This window comes from Acomys minous, assembly GCF_964271855.1.
Source record: "Acomys minous genome assembly, chromosome: 3".
Classification (NCBI taxonomy): domain Eukaryota; kingdom Metazoa; phylum Chordata; class Mammalia; order Rodentia; family Muridae; genus Acomys; species Acomys minous.
In genome coordinates this window covers 71,676,009-71,700,611 of record NC_140485.1, presented here as the reverse complement: position 1 = coordinate 71,700,611, position 24,603 = coordinate 71,676,009, and the positions used below count along the sequence as shown (strand labels likewise).

Below are 24,603 nucleotides of genomic sequence, written 5' to 3'. Positions count from 1 at the left end.
AAACTTCTTTAAGTGAGGTGCATGCAAGCAAATCTTCTGCCAAGCAAGAATCATTATTGCACAGGCTGTACCCAGCTGGCACCCAGATTCACTCCTGTCTTCCTGCATAATGCTTGACTCCAGCCTCTGCCAGAGAATGCACACCAGAGGTACAGCCCTTGACTTCCAGAGGCTTCTGTGCCATGCTCCTCTGATCCCACAGTGGCTTCAGTAGAGGACAAGGATAAGCCAATTCATAGGACATTATGGTTTCTGTAGCTTTCAGGCCCGAGACACTCCTGCACAATTACCCAGGGTACATCAGTAACCCTAAACCAACTCCAGCCTCAGGCTCAGACACACTCAAAATCAGGAGCCATCACCAACATGCCTTGCCATCTTTCTTAGCACCCAACCCCAGACCCCTGTAGGTGCCTTCCCAGCCAAAGGCTCAGATGCTCAGGTCTTCCCTGCTACTGGTCCTAGGGGATGCCAGCTGGACTGGTGGGCGGATGCAGAGCATTGCATGCTGGTATATTCAGCTGGGCTTCTCTGTGATCTCTGGAGCAGCATGGGCTGGGGAGGACTGCACTACCCAAGGGTCTTCATCCCTTCACTACTCAAGGAACTTCTGCACCCCTTAAATTTCCTGGGTGGCCTCAAGCCATCAGACAGAGCACTAGATTGGGGATGGGGTGGGAGGAAAAGGGAGCGATCTGTACTAATATCTTGCTTAGGTGACATCTTTCAAAACACACAAAAGCTCAGGGAAGGGTGACAGGACAAAGTGAGGCAGGACTGAGGACAGGTGCGGGAGTAGGTCAAGGGGCTCCGGAGACCAGGGCTCTTCCCTCGGGGCATTCTTTGCCCTGGAGGGTACCTAGACATTCTCTTCCTCTGGCACCCTGGCAACCAACATGGGCTCATGGGAGGCCCCCTTAAACGTCCATGGAGTGGATGTGAGCAAGGCTTCAGGTCCACAGTCCGGTCCTCCTGGGACACCTGTTTGGCATTGCAGAAAGACAGGTGCTGGCACCCCTCGGTGGAACTCCTGGCTCTGAAGAGAGACAACACCAGTCAGTGGAGGGAGATTGTGCCCAAGGCTGAGCCACAAGCAAGGCAGGGACCAGGCCTCTGCTCTGCTAGGGAGTGAGAGACAGACCCTTGAGCCTCCCTCCTGCCCCCTGCTGGACCACAAATCCTATCTCTTCTCTGCTATCTTCTGGGGCACTCCTATTCTATGGACCCCAAAGTCCTCGGTACCCGAAGAAAGGACCCTCCTCAGGTGTCCAATGGCACAGAGATCCTACAGAGCCCAAACCCAAGTTCTACCTAGAAGCAAACAGAACCAACTAAGGGATAGAAAACTGAAGGTGGTGGTGGATCAAAGTGGAGAGAGAGAGAGAGTAAAGATAAGAGCTGAGTACGTGGGGGATGCAAGGAGTGTCACACCTGTACACTAGGGGACGGGCTTTGCCCACAGGATCATGCTCAGTACCAAGTACCCATCACCCTGGCTTCCAGACTACATCCTCTAGTCATACCTGGCAGATGAGGGTCAAGTTAGGAGGTGAACAAATAGGATAGCCAGACCGATGTTCAGCAGGATCACCATACAGATGAGGACAGTGTTGGGTACCTGAAGGCGGGGAGAAAGGCTGCCTGAGTCCCTGGGACCTCTAGACACCCTCACGCCCCTAGCCAGATCACAGAGCTAGGCAGAGCATCCCTGGTTGTTGGATCCAGCACCCTTGTCCATAACGGACCAGGAAGGCTGGAAGAATTCGAGGAATTAATTAATCCAGTCTTCCAGGGTCTTGAAAGAACATAAGGCAAGCCACATCAAGGGCAGAGTGGAGTCTGAAACACTCTCTGCTGCTGTATTTGGCTCCTGGACCCCAAGAGAGGCCCGGAACTCAAGCCCTGTTGGGGTCTTCCTCTACCCCTGGAAGCCCTCCCTTCGTCCTGAACAGAGAGTTGGCTGGTACCCTGACTGAATGTCATAGACTCGGCAGATGGCACTCTACTCCTCAGAATCCCACCCGCCGCTGCTCCTCTGCCTTGTCACCTGTGCGCAAGCCCTCTGAGGGTCAGGCCACATTCAGTGTCCCACTACCGCTGGAATTGTCTCCTGCCCTGTCCTGCCTCCAGTTCCCTCAAGTAAAGCCCCAGCTCCGTAAGCGCACACGACCCCGCCTGGAGGTGTAAGGACCTCAGAGGCTCGCCTCTGCCCGCACCCTCACCTCCTCCACTTCCACCTCGGCTTCTGCCGCCAGCGCCACCTCCTTTCGGCCCTTCTTCTTGGCGCCGGCCTTGCTCAGCCCTCGGGCCTCTGTCTTGCGGGCCTTGGCCTTGGGCTCGGCTTTGGGGACTATAGGCTTGGGCTCCAGAGTGGCGGGCGTAGTGGGCGTAGCGGGCACAGGACTTCGCGGTGCCGAGGGCTGCTCCTCCGGGGCGGTGGCGGAGACCGGGGACGGGGGCGAGGAGTCGGACCGGGGGACCTCAGGCTCCAGCTCGTCCTCCAAGGGCGGGGGCGCGGGTGGCCCGGTGCGCACGGCGTAGCTGTGGTAGCCGCGATACATTGCTACCTCGGGCTCCCGCGAGGGCGCGGGCGGCGGCTGCAACGCCTCGATGGCCATGTGCTCCGAGGCGGGGCGCGCCGGGCTGCGACGGCCGGTGACATTGGACGGTGTGGCAGGTCGGCTGCCCTCTCCTCCAGGTTCGCCGTTCCAAGCGCCAGGACTCAGCAGGCCATCCTTTGACGTTCCCGGCCGGGGCCTCTTGGGTTGAGGGGGTGTCCCGGCTGGAGACGGGGGACCGCCCTCGGGCTGCGGGGTCTCGCGCTCGTGCAGTTGTGGGCTTTCCCGGGGCCGCTCCGGGAGTCCGGCGCCTGGGCCACGCTCTGGGGGCTCCAGCAGACTCTCCGAGTTCTCCAGGATCTCCTGGAGCAGCCGACGCTTCTGATACTCTGGACCTGCCATGGACAACAGAGAAAGGTAAACTTCGAATCCACGACCTCCTAGGCCTCTATGAGCCGCGATCATTTACTCACTACACGGAGGATCAGACTCTGGTGGAAGCAGTCAGTTTTAATAACTCTGTGAGGTAGGTGAGATTGTGAATTCTGTGCCCAACATCACACAGCAAAGGACCGAGATAATGCTCATAGTTGGTCTCTTTCCATCCTTTTGTCTGAAAAAATGGCTTACTCACACTTACTGTACTGGAAGAGGGTGCGTGTGTGTGTGTTTGTTTGTTTTTTGTTTGCCTGTTTGTTTTCACAAAAGCCTCTACTGCACAGGTCACCCAATGCAGGCTGGCGCTGTGCTTCCAGTGACCAGTAGGGGGAGCACTGTGACTAGAAGACGCACCGCCAGCATCACAGACAGACCTAGGGTCACTTGGTATGGTGAACTACAGCCTGAATGAGGATTCTAGTCCGCTAAGCTCGCTTAAAACCCCTCCGATGCGGAGAACACCAATCTCCATGCTCAGCAGCCGGCTCAGCTCTGCCAAGCGCAGTCTGTGTCCCAGCCCTGAATCTCTTTACTCAATTCGCCCCCTGCTGCCTGCTGTACCACCTAGTTTCCTGCCTTTGAGCCTGCAGGGCAGCCTTCTCCCTCCACGCGCCTGAGCACCCAGCACTTCCTATGCAGTAGCTCTCAAAGGGTTTCCAGATGCTCCGTAACCTTCCCTGGACCTCGTTAGGTGTGTCAATCACGGCTTCCACCCAGACCCACCGAATCAGGAACTCGAGAACGGGCCCAGTCAGTGTCAAGTCAGAGCCACAGACCTGCCCTGGCCCAGTCCGACCGCTCAGGCCCACATTCATCCCCCTGTGTGAGATGCAGTAGATGACAGAAGCCACAGCCACCTCAAGCTCCCTGCAGCTGTTACACGTGCACTTAGTAAGCAGGCGCTGTTCTTTTACCCGTGTCACGGCTCAGGTGTCGGAGTGTTACCTTGCACAACATCAGAAGTAGCAAGCTGGGGTGTAAACATTAAGAGTCTGTGTTACCCAGTGCAAAGCTGCCCGTGAGACCCTTCCTGATTCTGGGTCCCAGTTGTATGTCCCCAGAGCCCAGCATGGTGCCTGACACATAGGCAGTGCCTGATCAACTCTCTACAAACTCTTGAAAGTTGGAGAGAGCCCTTTGACCTTCTGGGGCACTAGAGACCTGTCCTTCATCGCCAGCTCCCCCTCATCTGCTTTGTCCAGAGGACAGACAAGAGACAAGCTGTGGCATGTCCCATGCAGAGTTTGGAACTTCAGCCACCTTACCCCCAACCCCACGTTTGCATAGAAGTAGAGATGTGTGCCCCTCCACCCCGTACCCCCACCCCGTGCCACCCCCACCCCCGCCCACCATGAGCCCCTGCCTAATCTCATCTCCCACGGCTTCCAAACTCACAGGCAGCCAGAGCTCCACTCAGGTACCTCTACCTTGCAACGAGTGAGGAAAATGACCTATCCTGGGATTGCTCTGCCCACCCCACCCCTGCCTGGCTCTACCTGGCTGGTAGAAGTCTGGGGCCAGCTCCTTGGCCAATGTGCGGGCAATGTTGGACTCCTGGTTGGCAGCCAGGGCAGCCTGTTCTGCTGCCTCCGCCTTGGCTTTGGCGTGGCTCGTCCTAAGGAGAGAAAAAGGTGGGAGATTTAGCATCTAGCCCTCTGCCCATCCCCTCTAATGCACAGCGAGTCACCCTGGACAGAGATTCTTTCTTGGGATGTCAATAAGTATTCCAGCCCTCTGGCCCAGACTACTGGGCATTCTCCGGCTCAGTCCTCCGATCTCTAGGTATACACAGACTACATCCCCCCAGCCTCCCTTGCAGACTAGATACGGTTAGATGATTGCATTCTTCCCAGTGCATTCTGAGAAGACCTGACATATGTTATTTACAGGTCTGATCAATAAAGCCTTTTCCCCTGTTGTTGGTTGAATACAGAAGAGGTTGTCACACCAGCACAATGTGTTTAGCTTCGTTCATGTCATAGATTTTTCTCTCCCTCCTTTGGCCAACTGATGAAGCCCATGGGTGTTTTCTCCACTCAATGTTCTGTTCTGTTGTTGAGACAGAGTCTCACTATGTAGTCCTGGTTGGCTTGGAGCTCACTGTGTAAAGCAGGCTTGCCTGAACTCCCAGAGACCCATCTGCCTCTGCCTCTGCCTCTCAAGTACTGGAAGTAAAATCTTGTACCATCACATCTGGCAGAACAGTGTTTTTAGTTACAGAAAATAAGAGACAGGCAAGATGGCTCAACAAGTAAAAGAGCTTGCCAAGTAAGCCTGAAGGCTGCAGTTTAAGCTTGTGAACCCATGTAAAGGTGGAAGGGAAAAAAAACAAACTCCACAAAATTGTCCTGTGACCTCTATGCAAACATACACACACCATAAACCATGCAATCATAATGAGATCAATGACAGGCGTGGTGGTGCACGCTTTTAATCCCAGCACTCGGGAGGCAGAAGCAGGTGGATCGCTGTGAGTTCGAGGCCAGTCTGGTCTACAAAGCGAGTTCAGGACGGCCAAGGCTACACAGAGAAACCCTGTCTTGAAAAACCGAAAAGAAAGAAAGAAAGAAAGAAAGAAAGAAAAAACAAACAAAACCCCCAAAACAAAAACGAAATAATGAGATCAATAACGTTTTTAAATATGCAACATGTATAGGGCAACATGTACAGCTGCACCTAAACTGACGCTCTTTATAAAATATTTAAAAGAACAAATCTTTGGGACCAGCATGATGGCTCAGTGGCTAAAAGCACATACACAGTTCTTCCAGAGGACTCAAATACGGGTCCCACCAGCCACATCAGGTGACTCACACCTGCTTGTATGGGTCCCACCAGCCATACTGGGTAACTCACACCTCCTCGAAACTCTGGCTTCAGGGAATCCAACACCCTCTTTGAACAATTTGGGCACCTGAATTTATATGGATGTACTCATTTGCACACAATTAAAAACAAATAAAGCTGGGCATGGTGGTGTGCGCCTTTAATTCCAGCACTCAAGAAGCAGAGGCAGGCAGATCTCTGTGAGTTTGTAGCCAGCCTGGTCTACAAAGCAAGTCCAGGACAACCAAGGTTACACAGAGAAACCCTGTCTCAAATAAATAAATAAATAAATAATAAAAATAAATAAAAGAACAAATTCATAATATAGCATATATCTATTTTGGTTTTGTTTAGCTGGTTGCTTTTTTTGAGACAGTTTCTCTGTATAGCCCTGGCTGCCCTAGAACTTGTTGTGGAGAGCAGGTTGGCCTCAAACGCAGAGATCTGCCTGCCTTTTTCTCCCAAGTTCTGAGATTAAAGGTGTATGCCACTACAGCCCACAATATATATTCTTTTCACCAACATTAAAAATATCTATCAGGGGGCTGGAGAGATGGTTCAATGGTTAAGAGCACTGGCTGCTCTTCCAGAGGTCCTGAGTTCAATTCCCAGCACCCACATGGTGGTTCACAACTGTCTACAATGGGATCTGATGCCCTTTTCTGTCATGCAGGCATACATACAAATAGAGCACTCAAACACATAAATAAATAAATCTCTTAAAATACATATATCTATCAGGTCTACTAACCACCACAATTTAAAAGTTTAAAGGAGCATAGCTGGATATGGTGACTCCCCTGTATAATCATGGCACTTGTGTCATAAAAAAAAAAACAACAACAGACCTGTTATTTCTATTAGATAGTATAAGTATTCCTGTGGCTTACTGCCTATTCCCAGAATTGAAGAACATACGGAGCTTCAGTTCACGTGTGCACAGGCACTTTAGGTACCTGGCCCAGTCCCTTCTTGGAGCAAATGCACCGCCCTAGCTGCTGTGAGTACTAGCTGCCCCAGAGAACTGCACAAAGGCAGCAAAGCTAGTGTCCAAAGTGAAAGCGCCACTTCCCCAGCCCCAGAGAGCCACCGCCAGACTGGATGATGCCAGCCCACTCCCTCTGTGACCACCACAACCCCAATATCAGTTGCCGCCCCACAGTCCCGGGACTATGCTGAGACCAAACACGCCTGCAGCTGAGGCCAGTCCTTGCTCAGCCCCCTTCCTTTCCTGTGTATCTGCTTCTCACTGCTCCCTCTCTGGGGGGGCGGGGGGAGGTTCTCTCAGCATCATTAGCTTGGGAATCGCTACCACAGGCCATGTTTCTAGGGACACGGAGCCCCTAAATTCTATCCGCAAAATCCCTGGTGACATGTAAGAAATACAGTGGAGGAGCTGGAGAGATGGCTCAGCAGTTAAGAGCACGGGTTCTGGGTGCAAATTGAATCTGAATCCAAACCCTCATGGCAGCTCACAACCGTCTATAACTTCAGTCCCAGGGGAACTGATGCCCTCTTCTGGCCTCTGTGAGGCAACACATATACGTAGTAACACACACATTCAGGCGAAACACCCCTACACATAAAAATATTTTATTAAAAGAGATTCAGAAACTGGGTATGCACTCCTTTAATGCCAGCACTTGGGAGACAGAGGCTAGCATATCTCTGAGTTCAAGGCCAGCCTGGGCCACAGAGTGAGTTCTGGAACAGCCAATACTACACAGAGAAACCCTGTCTCAGAAAAAGAAGAAAGGAGGAAGAAAGAGAGAAAGAAAGGAAGGAAGGAAGGAAGGAAGGAAGAAGAAAGGAAAAGAACTTGAGGAGTCCTGTAGAGGGGGAAGAAGGATTGGAGGAGCCAGAGGGATGAGGGACACCATAAGAACCAACTGACTGGACTCAGGTGGCCTCACAGACATGAGGGAGCCTGTATGGGTCTGACCTGGGTCCTCTGAACGTGTGTGATGGTTTTATAACTTGGTGTTCTTGTAGGATTCCTAACAGTGGAACTGGGGCCTGTTTCTGATTCTTTTGCCTGCCTTCTGGACCCTTTTCTTCCTATTGGGTTGCCCCATCCAGCCTTGATGTGAGAATATGTGCCCGGTCTTATTGTAGCTTGTTATGCTGTATTTGGGCGATGTCCTTAGAAAGCCTGCTCTTTTCTGGCAGGAGGTAAAGCCGGGGTGGATCTGAGAAAAAGGGCAGGGGGAGGAAAACTGCAGTGAGGATGTAATATATGAGAGAATAATAAAAAGAAGGAGCAACTCTAAAAGAAGAAGAAAAAGATAGATAGATAGATAGATAGATAGATAGATAGATAGATAGACAGACAGATAGGTAGATTCTGTGGAAGGCTTGAGCCTGCCAGGTTGTAGAAGAGAGATTCCTCCTGCAGCCCCACGCCGGGATGCTACAAGCACAAACTTTACACATTTGTCATGTCACACACTTGACACTGGGAAATATTTGTATCAGCTGTTGGCACCAGTCTAAGATGACTAAGAGAAGAGCAACGCCTACCCCAGGAACAGCCGCGTTTACAGCAGGCCAGGCAGTGTTCTGAAGGAGCTATGAAGGAGCTCAGTAACCATCAGAGTGCCTTAGGAAGCCAGTGCCCCCCTTCTCGTTTTACACAGGAAGAAACTGAGGCAGAGGTAGATAATTAACCAGCTGAGGGCAGTTAAGGAATGTGGAAGTTGGCACTTTTGACCCTAATCCCAAATTCTTTGCACTTGATCACTGCTCTGGGGCATCATCAAATGTGGCGGGAGCTGACCACCCAGACTGTGGGTATGGCAGCTCAGCCCCTGCCACTTGACAGCAGAAGTATCAGGTCGTGGGGCTGGAGAGATAGCTCAGAGGTTAAGAGCACTGGCTGCTCTTCCAAAGGTCCTGAGTTCAATTCCCAGCAACCACATGGTGGCTCACAACTGTCTACAGTGAGATCTGGTGCCCTCTTGTGGCGTGCACATGGACATGCAGGCAGTACACTGTATACACAATAATAAATAAATCTTAAATGAAGAGGAGGAGGAGGAGGAAGTAGTAGAAGTAGCAGTACAGTAGTAGTATCAGGTCATAACTGTGAGATGTGCCTAGACTCCAAGGAAACAGTATGGGAAGACTTCTGATAGTGTCTGTGGAGGTTGGCTGGCTATTGGGGAGGATCAGGTTCAGTCAGGCTCGGGACTCCAGACTTGAAGAAACACAACCCTTAGGCTGAGCAAAGGTGGAAGGGTGGGAGGAGCCAGGTAGAAAGAAGAGTGCATATAATTTTGCCACAGTTATGAGTCATAATGTAAATATTCTTGGGAGATAGAAGTTTGCCAGGGAAGTCACAACCCACAGGCTGAGGACCACTGAAATAGAGGCTCTAAGAAAGGAAAGAGAGTTTGCAAGTCTGAGCTATCACATCTCTGCAGATTAGCAATTCCTCAGAGATGCACATGTGTCTTGGCTCCTCTCCAGTGCACAGTGGGCCACTGGGAAAGAGGTCCCTTAAACTCCTATGGGCCAGGTGTGTGTGTGTGGTGTGTGTGTGTGTGTGTGTGTGTGTGTGTGTGTGTGTGTGTGCATGCACGCTATGTGTGATGTAAAGGCACATGGAACAGCCAGAGGTTCACACCTGGATGTCCTCCTCAGTACCTTCTTCACCTTCTCTGATGCACACCCTGCCCCCGACTCTGCCTGCACATGTTCAGCTGGTTCTGGGGATCCGAACTCAGATCCTTACACTTGTGAAGCAAATGTTCGCGCACTGAACCTGTTCATCTGGGGTTTGGTTTAAATCTGTGCTCTCCTTTCTAACCTTCAAAACTGCTGGAGAGGACAGCCGGGGCTAAAACAGAGAAACCCTGTCTGGACAAACAACAACAACAACAAAAAGTGCTCAAGAGCCAATTGTTACATAGATGGTGGTGCTCAGAAGGGGCTCTTGTTCCAGGGTACAAAATGTATCTAACACAAGGTAGTGGGTGGCTGCAAAGGACTCCACAGGTGTGGCCTCCTTTGACTCCCTGATCTTTCCATATTGTGGAAGTGATGCCATCACCCTTCTTTCCAAAGGAGAAAGCAAAAGAAACAAACCACCCTAGAAACGCAGCAAGGAAGTAACAGCATGGTGGATGGGAGTCCATGCCCCACCCACACGGTAAGGTAGGCTTGCCTTTCATACTGTAAGGAATAGTGGAATCTGACCTCCAAGTCTCAGGGGTCAGAGTCTCAAGCCCTGCCCTCTCTGCTAGGGCTTACGGTCTCACTACAGTTTGCTTCTGGACTGCATCAGTCTGTGGACACACACACACACACACACACACACACACACACACACACACACACACACACACACACACTCCAGGAGCTTCCCAAAGCTTTGCCCTCCAGCTTTGGCTCTGTGGGTTCAAGTGAGGGGAGACACTCCCATACCAAAGAGCTCTGTAAACAAGACAAATCAGGCTGTATTTTATTTTTCTCCATGTGCATGTGTGCCATGCGCACGTGTATACGTGTATGTTTTGCATGTGTGTAGGCACAAGTGTGTGAGTTCACATGCGTGCTCATGCATAGGAAAGCCCGAGGTTGATTTTGGGAATCAGCCTCAATGGCTCTTTCACCTTCCTCACTGAGACAGGGTCTTTCTGTTGAGTCTTGCTACCCAGTTTGCTCTGGGCTCCTGTCTCTACAACCTGACTCTGGAATTACTGGAGTGCTGCCACGCCCACTTGGCATTTACAAGGATTCTGGAGACCACCCCCCACCCCCCACCCCCCACCCCTCCTCATGATTGTTCAGCAAGCGGTTTAACCACTGAGACACCCAGCCACCCCAATCATATTTTAGTACAATATTTTACAGTAAATTAATGCAAGAAGGAGAAGAAGAAGAAGAAGAAGAAGAAGAAGAAGAAGAAGAAGAAGAAGAAGAAGAAGAAGAAGAAACCAGACGAGCAAATGAAGATTTTTTTTTTTTTTTTTTTTTTTTTTTTTTTTTTTTTTTGGTTTTTCGAGACAGGGTCTCTCTGTGTAGCCTTGGCTGTCCTGGACTCTCTTTGTAGTCCAGGCTGGCCTCGAACTCACGGTGATCCACCTGCCTCTGCCTCCCGAGTGCTGGGATTAAAGGTGTGCGCCACCACGCCTGGCTGGAAGAATATTTTAAATAAAGACTAAATTGGTCTCTGCACCTCACCTTAGCCCAGTACAACCCCACAGGGACTCCAGAGCCTCAGGCATACAGCTTTCTCTCTGTGCCCCAGTTTCTTATCTGGAGGGTGGAAACCGTAGTCCTCCCCTTGTAATGTTTCTGAGAAATGAAAGGAACGAACAGCAGGTGGGGAGTGTTCCCTCGTGTCACGGTGACAATCTACAATGATGGTGGCGGGTAGGGCCAGGAGGCATTTTTGACACCAGATCAGAGTGGTAGGTGAATCACCCCCCTGCTCAGTCTGATGTGTGTGTGTGTGTGTGTGTGTGTGTGTGTGTGTGTGTGTGTGTGACAAAAAGCCCCCGTTTGGGGAGCCGGTTCTCTGGGAACCTGAAACCTCAGGTGGAAGGGAAGAGAAATGCTAGGCCAACCTTCCGGCTGAGAAGATGCCCTTTTTTAGTCATATGAACTGAAGGACTCTCCTTTCTGATGTGGCCAGGGCAGCCAGGGCAGGCATGGAGATGGGAGTGACCACTGTCTCAGGCATGAGGGCTGTGGTGACAGCGGGGAACACGTACCTCTGTCCACCCCCACAGCCTGGCTGGGTGATCCCTGACCAGTCCTTCTCCCTGCGCCCACTGGTTCGGACTTCCTGGCTCCCCAAGCCAGCCACACCTTCATTCCCTGTCCGTATGTCTCCTCCCTGCCAGCATCTTCCTTCCCTAGGGAATGTTTTCATCCCTGTAACTACAGCCGCGCCTTGCATGAGCTTCCAGGGGTAGCCCAGCTCCGGGACATAGCTCGCTGTCAGGCCCCTCCACTAGAGGCCATCTTTTAGAGTGGGATTACCAGGGACAGCTCAAGGTTGCCTTCTCTGGGTGCACCAGGCAACCCTAGAGTGAAGGACTGATGGAACTGCTGTCACCAAGAGGCCACAGCTTTCAGTTGGGTGCCACTCAGGATGTGGCCACCGCACAAGCCCCAACATCACCACCTCGTGGGGCTCATCAGAAATGCAAATTCTTTGTTTGTTTGTTTGTTTGTCTGATTTGATTTTGTTTGTTTGTTTGTTTCTCGAGACAGGGTTTCTCTGTGTCACCCTGACTGTCCTGGACTCACTTTGTTGACCAGACTGGCCTCAAACTCATGGTGATATGCCTGCCTCTGCCTCCTCAGTACTGGGATGAAAGGCCTGCACCACCATGCCCAGCTGAAATGCAAACTCTTGAGCTACACCAGAAACCTACTGACTCAGAATGGGAGTGATCTTTGCCCACCCCCCCCACAAGCTGTACAGCCCCTCTGAGGCCGACTCCAGGTTGAGAAGCAAGTGTCCACAGAGCTGAGGTCAGCTCTCTTCTAGGCCGTTCCCAGTCTGCTGGTGAAGGGGAGGGCGGGGGGCGGGATTGGAGCCTTGGATTGCTATCTTTAAACACCAATGACCCTCTCCAGCCCAGGCTGTAACAGGAGACACGGGGCCACTTCCTTCTCTCTGACCACTCACCCTCTATGTCCAAATGAGGCTTCTGGGTGAGGGTCTCCTAAGATGATGGGGGAGAAGGGAGGGGAACAGTAACTGGGGCAAGGGGAGGGGCAGGGAGAAGGTGCTTTTCTTGGTGGCTTTCGGATTATCTTTCAGCAGCTGGGTTTAAAAATAAGGCTGGTAGTTCTGGAATGGTTCGGGGGCCATCACTCAGCACAGCCACCTTGGGGGAGCATTTGCCTCTCACCCCGGCCCCCACCCCCACCCCCACCCCAGCACCTCCTTTCTCCCCATCCCTAGGCCCCTGGCTGCTTAATTACAGCCAGTCTCTTTCCCTGTTGTCCACACCACATATATTAGCGGCTTTTGGGAGCCGAAAAGGGGATGCACTCTGATGCCAGGACTTAGCTTAGCCTGGATGCCAGCCTGGAAGGCCCTAACCCTCTCCTTCCATGCTCAAAGCTCACATCAGCTGACTACAACTTTATGGAGTGTCTGTTATGAGGCAGGCGCTGTTCTAGGCCCCTCAAACACAACTGCTAATAGAAAATACCACCCTCCCCCCACCCTCCCCCCGTGTGCGACAACCCCTCTTAAAGTTAGGCCAAGCCCTGGCCAAATACAGCCCCTGACTATTTTTGTAGCGCCCTGGCTAAAATGGTTATTTTATTCAGTGGTTGGAAAAAAAAAAATCCCAAAGGAGCAATATTTTCTAACATGAGAAAAGGGTCTGGGATTCAAATGTCGGTGTCTGTATGGAATTTTAGTGCAGTGCAGTGCAGCCACACCCACTCATTTGTGTACTGTCTGGAGTTAGGCGGTTGCCATAGAGACCGTATGATGAACAGAGCCAGAAGTATTCCCCTTCTGGTCTGTTACAGAAAGGTCTGCAGTCCTCTGTTCTAATGCAGAGGCAAATGCGTCTGTCTCTCCTGAGGTCACCAACGTTCATTTGGCTAACTGTATGAGCACTTCGCACCCGGTTTGTGCCACGGACTGCTGGCCAGTCACGTTCTAGGGATCCAGCCGTCTTGCCCTAGGTGTGCCTGGCACGCACCCCACGCACTATGCAGGAAACAAGTCATTAAGATGGTTGGCTAAGCAGCTGAGAAGAGGGCTCACGTGGGAAGACGTGGTGTGAGCCTAAGAACCTGAGTTTGGATTTCCAGCACCCTCATTAAAAACTAAGCTCAGAAGTATCTCTCTGCAACCCTGGTGCTGGAAAAGCATAGACGGATGGATCTGTGGGGCTCACTGGCTGACCCCTCCAGCCAAATTGATGAGCCCCAAGTTCAGTGAGAGACCCTGTCTCGGTAAACAAGCTAACTACAGTGGATTACTCTCTTCCATCTTTACACGGGTTTTGGGGACTGAACCAAGGTCCACAGGCTTACACTACAAGTGCTTTGACTTGCTGGTCCAGCTATCCAACTTTTCATCTTTCCTTCCTTCTTTCTTGTCGATCTTTCTTCCTTTCTTCTTTTCTTTCTTTCCCCTTGAGTTAGGGTTTCTCTGTGTAACAGCCCTGGCTGTTCTGCAACTTGATCTGTAGACCAGGCTGGCCTAAAAAAAAAAAAATCACAGAGATCCACCTGCCTCTGTCTCCCAAGCACTGGGAGTAAAGGTGCGTGCCACCCTGCACTTTTCACTTTCTGAATGGTACTCTTTGAAACACAAAAGCTTCAAGTTGAAACGAGGCTCAGTTGCCTTTTTCTTTTGTTATCGGACTTTTGGTGTCACCTCTAAGAAAGTCAGTCCCTAAACCAAGGTCACAAAGATTTCCTTCTATATTTCCTTCTATGTGTTTTACAGTTTTCATTTCCTATTTAGAGATGTGAGGATCACTTCTAATAAAAAAGAGAGAGAGAGAGAGAGAGAGATTAAGGGTTCATACCACTTCTAAGATTCTGCCACCATTTTATAGGTGGGAAAACCGAGGAAGAGAGAAGTCAAGTCACTTACCCATTGAGTATTAAAGTGAGAGTTGAGCCATACAGGCCCCTGCTCTGGAAAGATGAAGAGTCTGGGGAAGAGATAAGACAAGATGAAAAGTCTTAAGAGTACAATGAATGGAAGGCTGCTGGGAGGAGAAAGCCCATCGGGCAGGTTACACGGTCATAGCCTTGAACATGGTCATAGCCACATACATGGACATCTTATTACCTCTATTCTACAATATGTGAACACATAGACAACTTTATTCCTTTATTTGTATATTCTGAATTTTAAAGATATTTTATAAATATCATATTATAAAATAATGCTAAGACCTTGTATAAAAACTGGAAAGCAAGTCGTTTTATAAAGAAAAAATTGCCGCTCATATTTTAGTGCTTAGGGGTGTTAAGAGCACAGGTAAGACTGGGCAGCTTGAAATTCCAGTGCCTTGATTTTTTTTCCCCCATCTGTAAAACGGTGATATAAAAATCCCTAGAGACATAGCATAGAGCTGCTGGATTATACAGCCACGCAATATACAGCAGCCACTGGGAACGGGGTGAGCCCTGTTTTGATGGTTAATCTCAGTTATCAGCTTGGTGATCTCTAGAACCACGTGAGAGACAAACCTCTGGGCACACTTGTAGGGAACAGCTGTGTTTAGGTTAGCTGAGGTGGGACAACCTGGCCACTGTAGGAGGAGCCATTCCCTCGGCTCGGGTTCTGGGCTGCGTAAAAAGGAGGACATGAGCTGAGCACAAGCATCCATCACTCTATCTCCTGACTCTGCATGTAATCTGACCTTTCACATCAGCTCCTGCGGCCTCGACTTCCCTCCATGATGGCCTCTACCCTCAAACTGTGAGCCAAAATAAACCCTTCTCCCACCAGTTGCATGTATTAGGCTATTTTATGACAGTCACAAGGAAAGTACGCAAGACACCAGTACAGAGCAGGTCTCATGTGCTTTCACCTTTGAAATATGGACGCATTCCATTTAAAGTGGTATAAGAGGTGGCATTGGGGGGTGGTGGATTCAGAGTCTATGAGCTACCTTCCCCCAGTCCCTATGTAGAGCCTCCCTACCATGGAAGCTCACCCCATCCTGCAGGGGGGAGGGGGAGGGGTTATAGCTTGTGGGGTGATAGTGTGCTTACAAGAGGAGCCTCCTGTACAGAATTTGCTCCAGTAAGGGAGTGCAAGGATGGAGATGTGCTCCTCCCAGCCTTATACACAGGAGTCGGCTCACTCTCACACCAACTCTGGTGCCCCATATTTGACCACATCCCCTTGGTGGGGAGGCCTGGTGGCACTCAGAAGAAGGATAGCAGGCTACCAAGATGAGACTTGATACCCTATGAGCATATACAGAGGGAGAAGGCCCCCCCTCAGTCACAGTCATAGGGGAGGGGAATAGGGTGAAAGCGGGAGGGAGGGAAGAATGGGAGGATACAAGGGATGGGATAACAATTGAGATGTAATCTGAATAAATTAATTAAATAAATTAAAAAAAAAAGAGGTGGCTCACTGCATTCCAGACACTTGTCCTTTTCAGGTGGCCAAAAAGTAGTCCCAAAGGTCCACTTCCTGATCACAGGAACCTGTGAGTGTCCTCTTACATGATATGCAGGCCTGGCAGGTGTGAGATGGGGACTTCGATGGGCTCGGTGGGTCCTCATGTGGTCACAAATGCAATAAGAGGCGCACTAGGAAGAACCGACAGTGGGGAAGGAACTGATGTGTGGGCACGAGGGACCAAAGATGTGCCCAGAGGATGCAGGAAGGGCCACAAGCCAAGGGTCAGGGTAAAGATCATTTGAAGCTGGAAAGCAATGGCTGGGCTCTCCTCCCAGAGGTCACAGTAAGAACCAGCCCTGCTGAAACTCGGCTTTAGCCCAGTGGCACTCCCCAGAGACCTTTCAGATCCAGAACTAAAGAGAAAGAGTCTTGAGTCCCAAGGTCGCTGTCACTGGTTGCAGCAGCAGCAACAGGAAGCTACGACTCCTATGACCACATTCGTCTTTGAGACACCCCAGTTCCCTGGAGAAGAAATGCTGGCACAGAAAACCACTCATCTACAGCTCACAGCTGGGAAGATGGGGGGCGGGGGCGGCGCAGCGCAGACCAGAGCTGAGCCCGGATCCCCAGCACCAAAGCTCTCCAGTGTGTCCTGTTTGTTTCCAATACTTCACTTCCTGTCACAATCCAGAACAGCCACTAGTTGAAAAGGATCTTAAGCCAATCTCTCCCTCTAGGGGCCATTATGCCGACTCTACATCCTTGCGGCCTGTCTGAGTGGCCCCAGAACAGGTGGTCACCAGCAAGGTCCCTCACCTCCCCCAGGAGGCTGGTCTCTGCGGCCAGCGGTTCCTGGTAGACTGTTAGACCAGGGTTGAGCCAAGTTTTTGGCAACTGGAGAAACCCCGACAGGAGAACATGCACCTTCAGGCCCACCAGAGCTGGCTGTGCAAAGGACAGGGCTCTTTTGAGTCCCCCTCCCTGCCCCCCGGGAGGTTCTTTTCCAAAAATGCGTTCACTCATGGACTGAAGTATAGTAGCAGTTCGCTTGCCAAGCCTGTTTCCAGCCCGAGCACTAAATGAAAAAAAAAAAAAAGAAAAGAAAAGAAAAGAAAAAAAGAAAAAGAAAAAGTGCACTTTCTTATTTCAGCCTTGCTTTGTTAAGGCAGGGTCTCTCTATGTAAGTCCTAGCTGCCCTGGAATTTGATATGTAGACGAGGCTAACCTTGAACTTAAACAGATCCTGCTTGGCTCTGCCTCTCGAGTGCTAGGGTTAAAGGCATGAGCCTCCACACCTGGCCCCCACTTCCAATTTTTTAAATGACCTTTTATGAATGCCTGGAAAAGTAACCCTTGAAGCAACAGCATTCAGAAGCCACCCTGCCAAACAGCCAATGGATATAGCAGTTTTGGGGTCTGCCTTCCTAGCGTGTCCATCCCTATACTGATTTGCTTAATGGGGCTGTGAACACAAAGACGTAACTGAGCCACCTAGGTTAAGACCAGGGACGTCTGGGCTTGAATCTCAGACTCTCATTCATCCTAGCTTTGTGACCTGCATGAATCACTTAACCTCCCTACGCAATCCTTGTCTGAAAAATGAGGGTAACAGGACGATTTCTCAGCTGGCCCCTGAAGGCCACGCCCTTGGGTGATTCCTCCCCTCTGAATGTGTGCTAACTCTAGTACTGATTTGCTGTAACAAACAAGATCTGCCCAAAGTGATGGAAACCACCTGGTGTCACTCCTCTCTGGCTTGCAGTCTTCACTGACAGGTGTGAGAGTAGGCTGGGAAGCCAGCCCACACACACCAACAGGAAAGGGGCAATTCTGGAATTCCATCTTGACTTCCACCAGAAGACTAAGATGGAAAGAGCTGGGGCCATAGATCAGGAATTGCCTAGCATGGGCACCATGCCATACAGCAGCGTATGGGAGAGCCCTCACAGGCGTACAGGCTGACTTAATGTGGTGCCTGGCACAGCAGGCTTCCCACAAATGGGAGCTTCTATATTTTTGCTGACAGGGTGCTTTGTCTCAGCAAGGGTTGAACTTGCCACCCTGGGGTGTCTGGGTCAGTTGGGATCGTCTGCCCCAGAGCTTGCTGACTTAGCTGTGATTGTGCTCAACCTGCCCCACCCACCCGGTGAGGGTGAGTCTGGCCATGGCATCCCCGCAGACCCAAGTCAGCAGACATCGCCTGCCTAAATAAGGACAAGGCGTCCAGGAGTGCTCTGCCTGAGCCCCAGGAATGTGACAGCTGAGACCTCCCCGTCCCAGCTCGGCACTGCCCCCACCTCCAGCCTCTCCCCAGGTGGAGCTCAGCTGTGGCATTCCAGATTTCTCCAGAGCAGCTCCCAGTGCCCCCCCCCCCCCAGCAGAGAGAATGGAAACTGATAAGGACTCTGGGAGGAATTCCAAGCAGCTCCCATTTCCTCCTGGGGCCTGGCAGCCCTGTCCCCAGCACGTCCACTGTGACCCTTCCGGAAGAAGCTCCAGAGGGGTCCCTCCCAACTACAGCTACAAATCGCACTCCTGGTTCTAAAGGCTGTCCTAGTGACAACCCAGTGCAGGCCATGCCAGGTACCAACCTCTGAAAGAGATGTCCACCATCACGGCCTCTCAGTCACAGACCCACCCAACAGCTGTAATGATGAAACCTTGTACACAAGACGTGGGAAAGCCTGCAGCTACCATGAGCAGCCATACTGTCAGGGGACTTATCCCAGAGTTTCCTGCTGAGGGTGGGTTTGAACAGGAAAACTCTGGTGCCACATGACCTGGGTTCCAGCTCCACCCCACCCCACTTTTTTAAACCTTTTTTTTTTTTATTACACTTATTTACTAGCTGATTGGCTTTCTCTCTCTCTCTCTCTCTCTCTCTCTCTCTCTCTCTCTCTCTGTGTGTGTGTGTGTGTGTGTGTACATTATGAATGCATGCATTTGTGTGAATGCTCATGTGTGCTTGCAGATGCCCTGTTTGCCATCCCTCAGCTCTGTCTACCTTTTTTGAGACAGGAACTCTCACTAGCCTGGAGCTCCCTAGAGTAGGCTGGGCTGGCCAGTGAGGGTGGGGGTGGGGGTGGGGTCCTGCCTGTAACCTCTTTTCCCAAACTGGACTGATATTACAAGTACACTGCCACACCCTTTTGTTGTTGGTCTGTTTTTAATTGGATTTATTCCATTTTTATTTTATGTGTGAGAGTGCTTTGACTGTATGTGTATGTACATGTGTGCCTGGTGCCCACAGGGGTCACAAGAGGGCATCGGATACCCTGGAACTGGAGTAACAGATGGTTATGAATCACTTGGTGTTTTCTGGGAACTGAACTCAGGCCCTCTAGAAAAGCAGTGAGTGCTCTTAAGCACTTAGCCACCCCTCAGACCCCTTGTTTTATTTATTTTTTTTCCCTTGTTTTATTTTTCAGTACAGGTTCTGAGAGTTAGACTCAGGTCCTCATCCTTAAGTGGCAAATGCTCTACGGACTAGCCATCCCCACAGCCCATGACTGTAGTGCCTGAGGCACCCCATCAACTTACACCCTACTTTTCCCTAGCTCTGTGGTTTCCAATAAGTTGCTTTTATTTTCTGTGTCTTGTTTCCCCTTTTGAGAAATGGGGGAAACCCCAAAGTCTTGGTATCTGGGGGGACCAGAGCCTTTATAATTGCATCTGGCATCAGCAGCTGTAAGTGACTACAGCTAGGATCAATCAGGACTGCCCCAGGCCTGGGGACCATAAAACACCAGGAAGCCCACTAAGGCCCGAGATGACCCTGTCTCTCTCACAGCTACAAGCCCTGCATCACTGAACACCATGCCCAGCACACAGTAGGTGTATAGCTGCACCAATGAACGTTACACCCAACACATAAGAGGTGCATTATACGAGTTGAGGCTTTGCTTGATGTAATGGATTTGGCTTTCCGATTTCCCAGGGAGAACAACTAACCCACACAATGAGGGCGATTAAAAACCAATACAATTAAGGAACCCGATACAGTAATTCAGAAACATTTGCTGAGCCTCTAAAGAGCCTGGACAGGCCTGGGCCTGGAGTGGTAAAGAGAAGAAAGAGCAAGAGGTGTTTTACTGGGAAAACACAAAGAAGCCAACAAGTTTCATGCCTGGTGACCAACAGTGGCTAGTTACGCAGTGAGGAAGGATGTGGCGGGCCTGAGGCTCTAGCGGGGAGCAATGGGGCCTTGGGTAGGGCTAGGGGGCTAGGGACATGTTTATAGGAACAAGTCCGATGGGAGAGGACACTGGGCAAGGGGTGGGGGTGGGGGATGGGGGGGAGGAGGAACAGATAAAGCAAGAGCAGAGAGGTGGTGGGAGGGGCATGCTGGGTGCATGGCGGATGATGGCTGAGGGCACAGGTCCAGGGCCTGGGCGCCAAAGTGAGTCCCTGAATTTGTGATTCTCCCTCCTACAGAAGGAAGTTGGGTTGCCCCAAAACTCAGTGAGGCAAGGCTGACAGGATTTTCCTCAGTGGCTTTAGTGACAGCTCACTCAGTAAGGGGCTTGCCTCAGCGGCAAAAAGAGCTGCTGAGTTAAATCCCCAGCGCCTGTGTGAAAATGCCAGGCTCCGCATTCAACCGAATTCACCAGCGGGCTCCGTTACTCATTCTCCCAGGGTCCTTTGCGGGCCACGTGACTATCTCTGGCCAATAGAATGTGAGAGAATATAATTCTGCGCCTCCCCAGCCTAGCCAATAAAATCCTCCCAGCGGGGTGCGTTTTCTCTTCTTACCAGCAGAAGAGAATGTGGCCTTAGAAGCCATATGCTGAAGGTAGCAGAGCCACAAGGTAGGCGGATCCTGGTCCCTGAATTGTCACATGGAAGAAGGGTTTTCATGAGCAAGAAGTAAACTTGTACTTAAGTTTGGGCTTGTATCTTATGTAGTACAAGCAAGGGGGTGAAAAAGACAAGTGGGAGTGACCCAGCATCCCTCCCGTCCGCTCTAGGGCTGTTCTTCTATTCATCTGAGCAGGCCTTGGCCTTAAGAAGGGCAGATAATGGGCTGGAAAGATGGCTCAGAGGTTAAGGGGCACTGACTGCTCCTCCAAAGGTCCTGAGTTCAATTCCCAGCAACCACATGGTGGCTCACAACCATCTGTAATGAGATCTGGTGCCCTCTTCTGGCCTGCAGGTGTACATGCAGCCAGAGCACAGTATACATCATACACACACACACACACACACACACACACACACACACACACACACACACAGATAAGAGGACAACTGCTGTCTTCAGATGAGATTCTAGTGGACACCATTTGTCTGGGTGTCTGTCCTTCCGCAAGAATGCTGAAGACCCATTAAGAACCGATGACTGAGTGCTTGCTGTATATGAGGCCTGAAAAGGCTGGGGCTCCTTTTGCCCAAAGCCTCCAAAAGCCTAGTTCCTGAAGGACAGGCCCTTATAAATCTAGCTCTGGTAGGACAGGCCCCTTACGATGACGGATGCCCCTGCCCCTTCTCACTCTGGTCCTTGGAGAAGGAGAGGGGCAGGAGAAATCTCCCAGGCTACTGTTTCTTTGTGTGTGTGTGTGTGTGTGTGTGTGTGTGTGTGTGTGTGTGTGTGTGGTGGGCTATGTGCACATGCCTGTGCACGTGTTCACGGTGTTCGTGTGCGAGGCAAAGGACATGAAGCATCCTGCTCTGTCTCTCCACCTTGTTTCCATCCAACAGTCCCCTCGCTGAGCCTGAAACTAGACTGGCAGTCCTCGCGCCCCACGGCTCCCAGTGCTTCCTTCTTCCCCTCCCAATGCGAGCGTACTGTTTATTGCTCGTGGAGCCATGCCCAGCTTTTTACCTGAGGGCTGGGGATCCCAACCCAGGCCCTCGTGCTGCGTACCCACCGAGCATCTCCCCAGGCCCTCTGGGACTGATTCCGCCCCATGCTCCTGGTGGGGTAGAAAAAGGTTGATGGTTCAAGGCCAATTTATTGAGTAGCCTTACTAAGATTCCATTTTGTTTTCTTTTTCTGTTTGTTTACTTTTTTTTTTTTAACAGAGTCTCATGTAGCCCAGGCTGGCCTTATGTTCACTGTGTCTTGGGAATGGCCTTGACCTCCTGGTCCTACTGCTTCCACCTCTCAAGCTCTGAGATTATATGCATTTGCTATCATGCTTGGTTTAAAATGCACTGCAACGAACATTTGCAAGTAAAGATGTGCAGACAAATGGATATACTGTGTGACACAGTGACACACTACAGCTTCCACGACAAGATGGGTGTTGTTGTTGTTGTTGTTGTTGCTATATCTTATCTTATTTTCTTTTGGGAAAAAGATTACAAGGGCAGACTGCAGACACAAAGGGATGGGGAGAGCCTGGCATGGTGGCACATGCCTTTAATCCCAGCACTCAGGAGGCAGAGGCAGGCGGATCGCTATAAGTTCGAGGCCAGCCTGGTCTACACAGTGAGTCCAGGGCAGCCAAGGCTACAGAGAGAAACCCTGTCTCGAAAAACAAACAAGCAAACAAACAAACAAAGGGATGAGGAGGTGAGTGGGATGGCCTTGCATGATATGAAATTCACAAATAAATCAATTAAAAACTTTAAAAAAATCAGTTGAGCCAATTATAGCGGCTCACTAATTCTAACATTGCAGACACTGAGACGTGACAGTCACAAGTTCAGGGCCAGCCTGGACTACATACTGAGTTCCAAGGCGGCCTGTTCTACAAAGTGAGACTATGTCTCAAAAACCAAAGGAAAAAAAATTTCAATTCCATTTCAGTCATTCTGATCACATCAATAAGAAATGTCTCACTTGATGCTTTTGTGTTTGCTCGCTCTTTCCTCTCCTCCTCCTCCTCCTCCTCCTTCTCTCTCTCTCTCTCTCTCTGTCTCTCTCTCTCTCTCTCTCTCTCTCTCTCTCTCTCTCTCTCTCTCTCTCTCTCCTCTCCTCTCCTTCTGCCTGTCTTCTCACTGAGGATACAGCCTTCCCATTAACTCTGGGGTGCTCCCCAGCAAGTTTTCTTTCCCAAAGCCCCCAGACCCTACACTCCACCTCTGAGCTACAACCCTAACTTCCAAAGAATAGAAAACTCAGCAGCCAACACCAACAGCCTCGAGACTGAACTTAGAGTGAACAGTGAAGGACGGCTTTGTGGCCTATGCCTTGTATTTTTTTTTCCCTTTTGACTAACTTCTTTAATCTGCTTCTGGATTTTTACTTATGGTTTGTATAAAGCTCTTTGATCACAATTTAAGAAATTCAGCCTGGCATGGTGGCTCACGCCTTTAATCCCAGCACTCGGGAGGCAGAGGCAGGCGGATCGCTGTGAGTTCAAGGCCAGCCTGGTCTACAAAGCGAGTCCAGGACAGCCAAGGCTACACAGAGAGACCCTGTCCCAGAAAAAAAGAAAGAAAGAAAGAAAGAAAGAAATTCAAAATACTTTTAAATAGTAAGGACAACTCATATTGATGGTAGGTGGATCGCCATAGTTGAGGCAGGTACCTTGGTAGGCAGCCTCTGGGAAACCTTGCCTTAGCCCGTAGTCACAGAGCTAGTCCTAGGATTCTGTCTGGGCTGAAGTCCTGTTCCAGAGAAGCCATGGTTAACAGCGGCTGCACAAGGTTGGGATGTGGCAAAAGAGTCGAGGATGAATTGTGTTGTCATCATTTCTCCCCCATGGATGTGAACACGGCACCCAGAGCACAGACCTCTGAGCAATTGAATCCCACCAAGAGTCACAAAGCTACCCAGAGTATATCTGCAAGCAAGGGCCGAGGCCTCCCACCCAAACATGACTGGACTGAAGACAGGGTGGGACCGCCCCTGCAGAGAGCCCTGCGTCCAGCAAATGTGCTCAGAAGAGATTTACTCTAGGAGTTCCCTGGCCTAGGGGAGAAGTGATGTGGGTACAGTGTGACCTGACTCAGCAAAGCAAGGCTCACACTGCACATTCAACAGTTGCCCAAGAAATTCAACAATCACCCAAGAAATAATGAGCTCTGTGGGAGTTTAAAATAATTCGAGAAAGGCCTTTATTACAAAACAGAGAAAGGTCTTTCTTTATCATATGCAGCACAAAGAAGAAAAAAAAAACACCCCAAAGTTGAAAACAGTACATATAACATGTAACTTTCTTTTTTTCTTTTTTCTTTTTTGGTTTTTCGAGACAGGGTCTCTCTGTGTTGCCTTGGCTGTCCTGGACTCACTTTGTAGACCAGGCTGGCCTCGAACTCACATCGATCCACCTGCCTCTGCCTCCCGAGTGCTGGGATTAAAGGTGTGCGCCACCATGCCCAGCACATGTAACTTTCAAGTAAGAAAGTTACGCTTCTTCTAGAGGACAGGGATTTGGTTTCCAGCACCCACATCCCAAGGCTCACGTCTGCTGGTAAACAACAGCTGTAACTCTAGGTCTGAGGCTCAGAAGCCATTTTTGTATGGGCTTGATTCCCCCTTCTGGGCATATGCGTGCATACATGTGGGGCGCACACACACACACACACACACACACGCACGCATGCACACACAGCCTCACCTACAATAGGGAAATGCTCTACCACTGAACCACAGCCCCAGTTCTTTATTTTTGGTTTTTTGTTTTTGTTTTTGTTTTTTAATAAAAGGGGCAATCTGGTTAAAAACCACAGACACCTGCAATGGGGTAAGGCCCAAAATGGAAGACAGCTGCCTTCATGCAAGAACGGAAGCTACGGCATCCTGGCTTCTGTGAG

At 50.5% G+C, this 24,603-nt stretch overlaps 1 protein-coding gene across 1 annotated transcript in view; it reads right to left on the bottom strand.

The window, feature by feature from the left end:
* JPH2 (junctophilin 2) overlaps positions 1–24,603 on the bottom strand; it is a 63,382-nt gene that overhangs the window by 694 nt on the left and 38,085 nt on the right. Inside the window, exons 3-6 of the mRNA XM_084777381.1 lie at positions 4,493–4,611; positions 2,223–2,953; positions 1,524–1,618; positions 1–1,036 (exon numbers count right to left, since the gene is read on the bottom strand). The exon at positions 1–1,036 is cut by the window's left edge and continues 694 nt beyond it. Coding sequence (XP_084633507.1) covers positions 1,538–1,618; positions 2,223–2,953; positions 4,493–4,611 — 931 coding nt within the window. The 3' untranslated portion in view covers positions 1–1,036; positions 1,524–1,537. The remainder of the gene's footprint in view (positions 1,037–1,523; positions 1,619–2,222; positions 2,954–4,492; positions 4,612–24,603) is intronic.